The sequence below is a fragment of the Bos grunniens genome, chromosome 10 (genome assembly GCF_055505025.1).
Source record: "Bos grunniens cultivar Pamir isolate PY7600 chromosome 10, Bosgru_T2T1.0, whole genome shotgun sequence".
Taxonomy (NCBI): domain Eukaryota; kingdom Metazoa; phylum Chordata; class Mammalia; order Artiodactyla; family Bovidae; genus Bos; species Bos grunniens.
This window is the reverse complement of record NC_141174.1, coordinates 24,496,537-24,509,668: the sequence shown is the minus strand read 5'-3', so window position 1 is coordinate 24,509,668 and position 13,132 is coordinate 24,496,537. Positions and strand designations below refer to the sequence as shown.

The 13,132-nt window shown below is 30.9% G+C and overlaps 1 protein-coding gene across 21 annotated transcripts in view; it reads left to right on the top strand.

Moving 5' to 3' along the window:
• Positions 1–13,132, top strand: part of GPHN (gephyrin) — a 535,403-nt gene that overhangs the window by 342,599 nt on the left and 179,672 nt on the right. For 11 of the 21 annotated variants that reach the window (XM_086320189.1, XM_086320188.1, XM_086320181.1 and 8 more), the window contains one exon: positions 9,084–9,140. The exons of the other annotated variants lie outside the window; for them this stretch is intronic. In XM_086320189.1, coding sequence (XP_086176315.1) covers positions 9,084–9,140 — 57 coding nt within the window. The remainder of the gene's footprint in view (positions 1–9,083; positions 9,141–13,132) is intronic. 21 annotated transcript variants of the gene reach the window in all.

Here is a 13,132-nt window from a genome sequence, read left to right as displayed (position 1 = left end):
AAAAATAGTGTTCTGTGCAAAACCTGGCTAGTTCAGCTTGCAACTATTGCCTAAGTTCTTTAACTTGAGACACCCGTCATTCTTTGTTAATCAGCAGAAGTGTTTTATTTCATTCTTCCTATTTGTCACACTCAACAGACAAATTTTAACTAAATTGAGTTAGTATTTACTGTTTCATTGAGAGGACAATGTTAATGAAACTGTTAGGACATAGGGGTGAATAATACAGTAACTATTCACACTATTTGTATCAACTGCCTAGATTTCTACTGTAGTACCAAACCACCATTGCTTTTGTACATCATTTCAAATGTCAGTATAGTGTTAGAGGCAAATAATGTCTTGGTATTATTATTAAAATCATTTGGCCTTGTGGACCCCTGAAACAATCTCAGGGACCCTCACAGGTCTGTGGAACAGACTTAAAGAACCACTGGTATAATCAAATGAGTGTAGTGCTTTATGTTTCTTACAAAGCATCCTGGGTCTCTCTTGTTTAGACCATGTTGCAATGGTATTCTCATTCCAGAGATCTTATCCTTTATGTCAATGACCATCAGTACCATGCTTAATATAAATGACTCACCCTGACTCTGATCCAGATTAATTCTAGGAAAGGGAACAGTTTCTCCTCCCTGACTCAAAACAATAGAAGACTTCACAACGTCTTTTGAGGATAACAACCATAAAATACGTCTCCAGCTAGCTTTACTCATTTCCAGTGTGAAACTACTTCTATATTTGTACAGCAACTAACGTTTCCCTAGAATCTCCTTTCTACTTATAGGTACACAGAGAGTCCTCTTTTAAGCTATAACCTAGTTGATGGAAGATAATTTTATTAGGGATATCTTTGGGGATGACTTCCTTTTTTATAATTAGTTTGGAACATTTAAAATTGGTGAGATTTTTTTAAATAAAAATACAGTTTTCAGCTTTCTAAAAAATCATGTTAATATTACTGGGCGAGATGACATATATTAATACTCAACTGGCTTTATTTGTTCCCTCCAGGCTACTTTACTTGTTTGCATTAATTGCCTGGCTCCTAGAGACTTTTGAGTAACTTATTTCTACTCTCATTCATTATTGTCTAGTTTCTCCTCCTTTATAACAACATTTGTTTTGCTATTTATTCTAGTTTGATAGAAAAACAGATTTTTGAGACTTCAAATAAAGGGTTTTCATATCTTTTCTTATAGGAAAGGTAAGGCACTTTCCAGTATGGTAAACTGTTTCATATTTTGAAGAAAACTAAAATCAGATAATAATAATGTATTTTAGCTGTGAATTTTGAGTCTACAAATTATTTTAAATGGTTGTTAGTATTCTTAACATTCTTAACATTCTGCTGAGTATACAAGATTTACCTTGATTTTTGTTTCTTCATTCATCTGATTAAACATCCCCTCTACCTTTATGTACAATGAAAATTGAAAATGGAATTCCCTCCATCCTTTTCTTAGCATTTAATGTTCACAGAATTAATTTATCATTGAAACTAAGTATAACTTAACTGTGAAATGTACAATCACCACATTGAAATCTGAGCTGCAAATGAAATTTGATTAGCTCGCCTGAGAATATATAGTTAACAAGAAAGTATTAGCTAATAGTTAACAGTTTTATGGGTTAGACAGTCTACAAGTGCCATACTCTTTTTTATTATTATTATTTAAGAAAAGTAATATACATGATCATTTTAGAAAATTTTAAAAATTAATATAAGCAAAAACAAAGAGAATTCCTGTAAGACCACCTTTAATAGCAGCTGTTAAAACTCTGCTTATATCATCCTGGGTTTGTTTTCCTATGCATTCAAATATTTTATATAAATGGATCATGATAAGAAGGCAGTGATTAAGAGCTCAGGTTCTGGAATCTGACAGGCTTAGCCTTGAATCTCAGCTTTTTCAGTTACTATATGTATGGCTTTCAGAACATTACTTCATCTCTATAACCTTAATTATCTCATCTGTAAAATGAAAAATAATAATACCATTTGCCTCAGGATTAATTTAAGGTTTAAATTTTAAAATACATATGAATCATGGACTACAGTGTTTGAAATATAGGAAATTATCACTAAATATTAGCTGTTATTAAACTATAAATATTATAACCTATCTCATACATTTAGTAACATTCTTTCCTTTCTATGTCATGAACATATTTCCATGTTTTTAAATTATGTTTTACAACATTAATATCAATCTTTGTTCAGTATTCTAATTTGTGGGTATAGCATAGTTTTTTTCACCAGTCCCTATTTTGCGTACTCTAGTTGTTACCTATTTCCTAGTCTTACAAATAATGCTGTGATAATCTTCTGGAAGTTAAATGTTTTAGAGTCTTCTCTTAATTAAACATAGCAACTTGTATTAATTCTACCTTTGTTGGAAGTATATGCTAGACTTTTAGGCCCATGGTTCCCATAATTCATATGGAACATTTTTGCATCTTCATGAATTCAATTTTAATATTCTGGAAGAAGCAGTTTCTAGCATTTGCATTTGATTGATCTACTGATGGATGTTTAGAAATTATAGATCCAAAGTTATTTGAAAAGTCAACAATATTGAGTATGTATAAGTACTGCTCTTTCAGGCACTAAATGTTGAGCCCTGGTCTGCCACTTTATAACTTTGTTAGAACTAGTAGACCTCAGTTTCTATATCTGTAACATCATGATAGTAAGTTCAGTAGCCTCTAAAACCCTTGTAGGCCTATAATTCTGTTCCTTTGAAATAAGTTTCTATACTGACTGAATAAATATTATCCTTTGCTTTAGCCCTTCTCTCTGATATTATGTTAATGTCCAATTAATGTAAAATAATTTACATTTATTTCAGCTTTTCCATTTCATGCTGCTACATAAAGATTATTAACTAAACTATTATAACTTTGTTTAAGATCCATTTCATTTAGGTCAAGCTTTGTCTTTATTAAATGGAATATTGTTTTCTCTTGGTATTCACTAGCATTTTGTCTAAGTTTTGGATGATAGGGACTGAAAGCTCTAGAAATACAAGGAATAATTAAATTAAGAATACTGTCTTTCAGCTTAATTTAATATCTTTGATTCCTATAAACTTCTTTCTAAAAGTTTAGGATATGTTTTGTATAAAAGCAGTTCAACAAAATAATCTGTCCCATCATTATTTCAGTAGCAGAATTTATTAGATATAGCCATAATTCAAATCTATATAGTTATCTGGCCATGTCTCATTCATGACTTTACTAGAGAGCATATCCCAAACTAAACTATTTCTTAGATCTTTATATTTTTAAATGATACATATACCAAAATTTGCCAGGTATTTTCTTGCCCAAAACTTCAGGATTATCTACTCTCCCTTTTCATTCTGCTTTCATTAAAGATACAACGCACGTTAATTCAGAAATCCATTCAGTGAGTATTTTTAGTGTATGTTATGTCAAATACTGTGCTAGGTTTTAGAAGTATAGTAGTGGATAGACTAACTGAACCTGACCTCAAAGATCTTATAGTGGAGCAGATGTGGGGAAAAAAATTACAACGAATCTATCAAAGCTTTGATAGTCTAAAAGAGCTCGTCTCATCTTATAGGGTAAAAAAATAAATAAAATGAATAAAGGGCTGTTTACTTAGCCCTTTATGAAACAATAAATAGCTGTTTCATAAAAACAGAGAAAATCAGCAAAGAAATATGTGGGGGAAAATGTACTCTCACTAGAAATCTATTAAAATTTTTGTAGTCAAATTGATAACTTTTTAAATTATAATCACTGCTATAATGAGTAGCGACATGAATATTCCTAGTCACACTAGCAGAAATGTAAATTTGTATGACATTGCAAGCAAGCTATGTATTTTTTAAATATTTTGTTTAACCAATGGTATTATTTCCAGAAATTTTTTGGTGGAAATTATCAAACAGAGAATGAAAGATTTAATTATAAGATTATTTATCACAGCATTATTCATATTCACAAAACAGAATCAACCTTAACGTCTGTGGTTAAATAATTTACTATACATATGTATATATGAGTTATTTATATAATCTAAGAAGTCATATTTAAGAATATTTAATGGCACGGGAAAATGCTCAAAATAAAATATGTAGTTTAAAAAAGTAGTAAACAAAATTGCATAGAGATTAAATTATAGGTTATTTTATAATCTAAATTTTTTACTAGAGCAGAAAAATATAAGTTTTTCTGGTTTTGCTATTTAGACAGGATCTGGGAATGACAAGGATGGGTGTCTTTTGCCTGCTTCATAAAGCCAACTATTTGCTTGTGTTTATAATTGTATTTATACCAGGGTATTTTTATATGCAGGCTAAACCATTCTATTCCTAATCTTATTGGATAGAAAATTATATTTCAGTTGAAGTTTGAATACAAACTTTTTTCTATCTGCTATATAAATAATAAATAATTCTTCAGAACATACACTATACTATTTAAAAGTTATCTGTTCCAAAGTACCTAATAACTCTTTTATACTGCACCTATAATAGGGTTCTTAATTTCTTTATAGACAGATAAGAAATTTGGGGAAAAAAGATCATGGATTGAATTATTCTCTAGATAGTGGGCAGGAAATAGCATGCTTAAAAGTCTAATTTTGTATAGATTGCATTATTTCAAAATCAAAGCTATCATAGAAACTTAGGGATCAAAATAATATGTGTAATAAATGTGTAATAAAATAAAAATATTTGAAATGATAATAAACCATTAGAAATCATAGCCTTTCAAATAAAGGATTTCCTAAGTATACAATTTTTTTGTAAGCCAGGGGGCAGTTGGTAGATCTGTGACTTGCTACCAAGATGCTTATTCAAAAATAAGAAGTCAAAACTTCTTATTTCTTCATTATTCTTTGCAGTATTTCCTTGATCTTCTCTATCCTTTTACTGGTTTGCCTTTCTCTAGAAACGCATTAGATTATTTTTCCTTGATGCACAGAATTACTGCTTCTCTTATTTTTGTTTCTTCCTTCTTTTATACTTTGCCTTAATAAATCGCAAGTGAAACAGAATTATTTTACAATGAAGCACCAGTTTTACTGAAAGTCCTAAAATATAGTGAATTGAAATATTAACCAGATCCCAAAAAGAACTTTTTTATTCACAAATTTGTTTAAATTTTGAATTCTCAAGTAAAACTTTTTAAAAACCTCCTTCTCCGATCATAACTATCAGAAGGAGTCTATAGCTGTATCAATATATATTAAGTGATATTGGTTAGAAGACAATTTCTAAGAAAAAAGTTTTATTTCCTGTCAGTGATACCCATACTTTTTTTTTTAAGTGGCATATTAAAAATGTCTATTTCTCAAGGTAGTTCTAAACGTAAATTAGATAATTCTAAAAACAAAACAATTCAGTCCCTAGGACAAACAAACAGAACTGTTTTTTTAATCTATACAATCTTAATCTAAATCAATACAAAATATATTAAGGGAGAAAAAGGGGAAATCTACATAAATCATTCTGTAGATGAGAGGCCAAATTTAATGAAGAGATCTCAGAGCCAGAGAATTTAATACCAGCTATTTACTTTTTTTTAATTTATAGGTCTCCAGAAAGCTACTGATCCTAAGACCTGAGTTCTCTCATAAATAAAACAAATGTATAAAATATGTAACCTTTTCTCAAAATTCTTCACCAAAATCTTGCCACTAAAAAGAAGTATTAATGCACACACCTAGTAATATGGGCACTTACCTTAACATGACTTTTACAATCCAGAAATTTCTTGAAGTTTCATGTTTTGTTTCAAATATTAATATAAAGATGATTTTATACTCCAAAATCTTGTATGTTTGCCTTTGAAAAAATATTGACATTTTGCTTACAACTACTTATTATTGGCAAGAGAGATAAGGGTGAGATGGGGTAATTTTCTGCTTTGTTAATAATGGAAATACTTTTACAGTATTTACAGAGCTCAGTTTTGGAGAACCAAGCTAAATCAAAGGGAATCAACAACTCATATTGTATGAACATCCAGGCATTTCCTTTTGTTGCATAATATATCTATAATTCAAGCTCTTATTTTAAAAAGATGAATACAAATAGCAGTCTTTTCACAACTTTAGAGGCCACATCCTCATAATTAATTCCTTAGGGTAGATTACCCAGTAATTAATCCCTAAAGAAATATTCCCAGAATGCTGCCAAAGAAGTGATACAGTGCAGTCTTCTCAGACAATTTTTAATGGATATCTTGTTAATATATTCTAGCTGAGAGGCTGAAGAGAAGATTGAAATTATTTTGATCCTCTAATTTATTTCTTTTACAATCTCAGTAAAAAATATTTACAGCAAGATTTCTTCAGGCTACAGAAATCATTAGTGATAATGTGTTTTTGTTTTGCAGGTAACATTTTAGTTTTCAATATGTGTAAATAAACTAATAATTTTAACCAACCTGTAATCCCTACAGTTCTTTACATCCAGTCTGCAAACTTCATTTATATTTCCATGATCTTATATGTAGTATAAACATTTAAAGTTTAACCTCTTTTACTTATTGATAGAGAATGTTTAGTCTCACAGAAAAATATATATAACAAATTATCTATCATTGTGAGGCTTTTATAATTATCATAAAGAATGAATTTCATTTTATCCAAATGCTAATCTTTTATGATTTCTTTTATATTCTAATCAAAGTAAAAAAGTAATCAGGTATTTGGATTAGCTGTGAATTTCTTTTATTTATGCTACTCCATCATAACTGATGATTAAGTGTTGACTAGAATAAATGAGAGCATTATATTTTAAAATCTATGATTTGACTTCTCTCTACAACTCAAATTTTATATTTTCAAATTCTTTCTGAAGTTTTTCAATATTAGGAATTATTACCTGTGTCAGGAGCAAAAAAAAAAAAAAAGCACATGACACTTGAATTACAACACTTGTAGCGCTGATAACCACATTGGTTTCCTAAAGTCTTCCTCTTATGATAGTTAAGAATTTGCAAAATCAGATTTAAATACAGAAAATCAGTGTCAAGCATTGACAGATGAGTTCTCTACTCCTAAAAATCTTTGCTTAATTTGGTGTGTAGTCTATTTTTCACATCCAGAGTTCATGGTGATTGTCTTTTCTTATATTTCATTCTTTAAACTTCTGTACTAGCACTTGAATTTGGAATTGAAATGAGTTAGGAAAACTTTCTTCCATGTATTAGTATAGTAACAACATTTCTAACATAAATTGGATAGATAGACAAATAGACACACAGGGACATGTATACTTAATACAGCCTCTTATAAGCATCAGGTTTTTTTCCAACCTATTTATTTCCAGGCCTATTAAGGGTACAACTTTAAAGTAGAAATTAGGAATGGTGGATGTTGGTCTTGGCTTTGTCATTCACGTCCTATGTAACCTTGACCTCCTGTTGCTGGACTTGATATAATTTTAAGCCTTCCAGATATAAAAGATAATGTAGAAAACAGTGTTCATGTGTTACTATTAGTATACAATAATTCAGTTTCTAAACATTTTTAGAAAGCAACATGAGGTATTAGACTATTTTTATATAAAACTACATAGTTTATAATCAAGATGTTGTGAATATCAATTTAAAATGGGAAATAGCTTTTGATATAAAAATATTCTCTGAGATCAAATAAAATAACATGAGAAAATGACTAGACATTATGAATGCACTGTCCATCAGAGGCCCTTTATTATAGAATGTTGCCATTCTAATTAGTATCCATTGTTTCTGAATTTGAGAATTTTTTTCAACTAAAAGTTGAGTAAGGATTAGTGATTATCTTTAGGATATAACATTTAATTAGTGTTGAAGAATTAATAAAAACTATATCAAGTAAAACCAAAAGTTGACTCAGTTCTTATGGACCAAGGTGCTCTTTTCAAGTGAAAATGCAATTTTCTCAGTAATTGGATTTTCTTCTCAGAAATTCTTAGTGTTTCACAGTATTCCTAAGCAATTTCTTTATGCTATCAAAGATATCATAAAAAATATAAAACAGTAGCCTGCCTCCAGAAATTATAATTTTGTAATATGGTCAGATTTCTTATTTTTCCTGAGAACTTTAACACTGGGAATTTGGAATCACATGGATACTTCATCTACTGTCTCCTAAAAGCAAGACCATCACAACTAACTTGAGCTATGATGGTCTGAATGGAGACCATCATCCTGCACATGAAGAAATCCATAATGTAAAAGCACTTGATCTGAAGCTTCCTTTCAGTCTCCCCTGACTCTTTTTTTCAGTTTGTTTTTGTCTTTAAACAAAATATTAGTTATTGTTACAGCTCTATTAAAATAAAGGCAAAGGGATTTCTTATTTATACCTCATCTAATAAAAACAGTTTGGGTTTAGAATCTTCCTTTTCTCATTTACACAGTAATTTGAAACAAATTTCTAAAATAGCAGTTTTATTTTCTTTTTTGTTGTCTTACCCAAGAGGAATATTCAGCTGAAATAACTGAAAGTTTTGAGGGAGTGAATGTATCTAACTTTGGTCTGGCATTAAAATTTTCTGGTTGGGCAGCACAATTGTTTAATTGGGAACCTCAGTGACAGCTGAATAACCTCAATGCTTGGGTCAGCAAGCAGAGGAACTTCACTCTGTCACCTATCAAGAATGATGCTTGTCAAGACTGATCTCTCCACTTATGGAATACTCACGCATCTAGTAATACCACTGTTGTCTTCTGATATTACAATGGAATAGACACTAAAAGAGACAAAGTTTTCTGCATAGGTTTATTTGTAATTCTTTGTTTTTTGTAAGCCAAATGCAAATGTAACACTATTCCAGATACTGCTTCATCAGAAGTCCCCAAGATAACCAAAAGTAAGTGCCCGTTTCCTCATCTTAGGAACAGAGTCATAACAAAGACTGAATTCTAGCAACCAGCCTATTTGCAGAGCATGTCATATAGCCTCTGGGTTAGTTACTTTACTCCTTGGCCTCCTAAGACATATCTCAGAGTCGATTGATGTTTTTGCATGTATTATTTACTAATGTTTAGAAAAATTTTTAAGTTCACTTTTTCTTTATTCTGTCTTTTTTACCCATCTTCCCTCATTGTAGCAAATTAGACGGCCGGATGAAAGCAAAGGAGTTGCTAGTAGAGTTGGATCCCTCAAAGTAAATATGTTTCTAACATTTTTTGGCAAGATTTCGTCTATAGCCTACACTTCTTCCTTTTTGGAGGGTGGAGGGAGGAAGGGGGCTTTTTCCATTTTTCACCATCCCATTTTGTTTTATTTTAGTATTTTTATTGGCTGTTGGGTCATATTTTTTTTGTTTGTTTCAGCTACACATAGAGCAACCAGCTGAAGGCAAGCTGTCAAATAACTAGCTTTGAGTGGCACCACAAACAAGAGAAAGGGCACCTGCCTCATTGCAGGAGCCTATAATTTGGGGTTCCAGAGTAAACCGTTCCTCTGATTGATGTCACTGACTATGTGTTAAGTTCCTGTTACACAGAGAACCAGCCTTTATTTTCAGATTATTATATCCCCCTTTTTTTTTGTTAAAAGTAATTAAGTGTATTTTAGTGCCATTACCATTTGTAGTTCATTCCAGAAAAATAATTATTATGAGTTAATAACATGTGTCACATATATGTAAAATCTTAAGAATTAGAAAAGGAATTTCATTTGATGCTATTATAGTGAGCTCACATATAGCTAATAGTAAGCACTCTTAATCCCCTGTTTTATTTGTCAAAAGTTAAAAATTGATATGATATTAAAAGAAACTGATATTTATCTAAATGTTTGCCCATTGTGTATGTGGCCTACTAATATAACACTTAAGATTTTTGATCTAATGGTACCATTTGGTAGTTGTTAAATATCCATTTGGTCAATATGTCTTGGGCACTTGGTACTCTAATATTTAATCACGATGAAAAGATAAATAAGTTATCATCCTTAAGAGACTTAGGCATAGCCAATTAATCACTTTTAATGCTGCCACCATAAATGCAAGTTGGAAATTTTGCTGAATTTTAAAAATACACAGTGAAACCTCCTTCAAAATTAGCCACTTCTTCTATCTCAATCCCGTGTGTCCTAACAGCAATGGTAACTGCTAAATTAATCAAAATGACATAAATCACTGTACTGGAATGTCCCAATATTCAGTAACTACTTTGAGGCTAATATTAAGTCATTTTAAAATTTTACACACCTCCAATTTATTTCTATTTAACAATATATGAAGCACTAATTTCTGCACTCTTTCCTTGCCTCTTCTGCCTTCTTAATTTTACTTTTTGTTGTTGTTTATTTATCTGTATGTGTGCACACATGAGTGCACATGGATGAGGGTGTGTCTGTATGTTTGTGTCTTTTATTCCAAACAAGCCATCTTCTTTGTTCTCTAACACTGCTATATACTGGGTAGCATTTTTTTGTTATTATTTCACTAAGAATAATCAGAGGGGCTTGGAAGTGTTGGTTATATGCCTATTTCAAAAGCAAGGCAAACTAAAATTATTTAGTCAGAAAAATATGACTTTATGTATCTTGATGATATATCAGTAGCATTCCTCACTGTCTACCTGTGAGGCATCATATTTTAATTTTGAAGGGGACATAGATCCATTATTGTTGAGACTGGACTATAACTCAGATTAAAGAGAAGGTGCAGTTAGACATAACTTTTTGGAAATGACTGATAGTGAAATAAAGATTAAATAGCGTTCATAACTGTAGCACCATCTGCTATAAACTGGATTATATGTGCAAGTACACCTGTGTTGATCTTGAAGTTAAGCTTTTGGATGTATAGAACTTCAAGTTGTAATTATATGTTTATTGTTTTTAAGTGTATATACAGTATGATTATGTATATATGCATAAATACATTTAAGAACAAAATATACATTTTAGGGTTCACCCCATTTACTTGGATATGAATAAAGCCTTAAATCATAAAGCGTGTTTGGGAAAGAAAGGCAAATTTCATAATTCTTAAGTATCTTTTTTCATATTTCTGCAAAATAGAAAGTTTTAAAGTGAATCTGTAGGGAATTATAAGAATAGTTATGGTATTTATTTTCTCTAACACTTTGGGGAGAAAAGATGCTTTAATTAAATATTCTCTTCCTAGTCACGGTTTATTGAGCGTGTATTCTTGCACTGTACAAAGATCTTTGATGTTTTGAGATGTTTGCCAAAGGCAGTGAGGAATGTATAATGCTATGATCTTATTTTTAAAAGGAAAAAGGAAAACTGAAAAGAGAACAAGTTGCTTTTTCAATTCATTTTCTGATGTTTACATGTAGCTCCATCGAAAGCTGGAGGAGCTCAGAGATCACCTAGAAGGCAATGTGAAAGGATACTCTCTCAGAGTAAATGTACGATTTCACTCGGTGATTTTTTTTTTTTTCCCTAAACTTCTGCTGACTGGTAATTCCAAATCAGATTGGTTTGTCCTCTCATCTCCATTTTTTTTACTTTCTGTCTCTTTCTCCCTATCTCTTTCTTTCTTTTTGAGCTGTAGCTTCATGCTCACATTTATGAAATAAAGATTAAACTGGCAGGGTAGATGACCTTTAAGCCACACTAACATTGCATTTGATTTAATAGCATTCTGGCTCCAATGCAAATTAAAAACTTTTTTTCCCCCAAAAATCTGTGTTTCTTGCACAATTGTATATTTTTCTGAGGATCTTTTCATGAGACTTCACTTGGAACTTTTCCATTGACTGTGTCTTCTGTCCCTTGTTAGATGTGTCAGCAGGATTCTAAATTATGTGCTGGCTTCAAGTGAGAGAACCTTGATGATTCCGTTTCAGTTGTCAAGGAAAATATTCAATATTAGAGTCTCATTATGGATAATCTGGAAAGTAGATAGGTCTATTCTGAGTTAATAGTCTTCTCTTAACTCAGACTCTTTGGGAATAACTAAGATACTATTTTTTGTTTCTAAAAATAAAATTAGGCAGTAAGAATCTTCACTACGAACACTATTATGTAACATCTTACAAATACTTGAGATAATGGCTAATCTCATGACCCAGGACAACACTTTGAAGGAAAACAATACCTTATTAGTCACTCAGTGCTGTCCATACATCGTATAGGCATACTAACAATAATATTTTTGTGACTGATTAGTTCAGACTCAGAATGCTTGGTCCTTCTCCTGAGTATATCTTTTTAAGGTAAATAGAATTAAAATCTCTGAAATGGTATAAGGTATAAATGCAATAGAAGAAAAACAAAAATACTGCAGTAAATAATTTCTGGCTCTATTTAACTTTGATCTCCTCTTTCTGGGGCTTTAAAAAGAAGTTCGTAAGAATCTTAGGTCTGATTTACTTCTCTCAAGATTATTGCCATACTTTTAATTCATATTGCTATTATAGTTATGAGGGATAGAATAAAAAATAATAGTGCTATGATAATTCTCCAGTTTCTCAGCTTTGTTTTTATGTACTCTATATATTATGTGTATCTCTTCATTAAATTTTTGATTACTAAAGTTCAGTTTTTAGTAATATCAATCATTAAATACTGATAGCTAAACAGAGGAAATTAATATGTATCTCATTTTTCTACTTCTTTCTTTTGAGCCAGTCTTTCTTTTCAGTCATATTCTTAGAGAATTTGAAAAATCATCCACAGTCATCCCCAGATTCTATTCCACTGTTTTAAGAAATTAAAAGACTTTTATTAATTTTATAATTTAAAAAGTCTAGATACATCTGGATATCATTCTAGAAATTCCTAAAATGTGTCTCATAATATATGTATATAGTGCCATATTCTTCCCTAACCAGTCACAGGAAGTGATATTATTTTTCTTTCAGTGAAACCAAGACCAGAAGAAGGTTAGACTTGCTGAGGTCTATATGGTAGGGTGTTCATGTTAGATTCGGGTTAATGAAAGCTCTGTGCTTTGAAAATTGGGTTCTCATGCCACTCCAGTTTCTTCAGTACCTATACTGCAAGGAGGAGTACATAGTAACTAGTCTCAGTGTCCTCGCCTTTTGTTTAATTTCACTGTGTCACACTTTGTTCTACCTTTTTTCTGAAAAGACTGAATATAAAGTATATCATCCTAAGATTCCTGTTAACTGGAATAGTAGGAAAAATTAAAAAAGAATTGTCAAAAGGCAAATA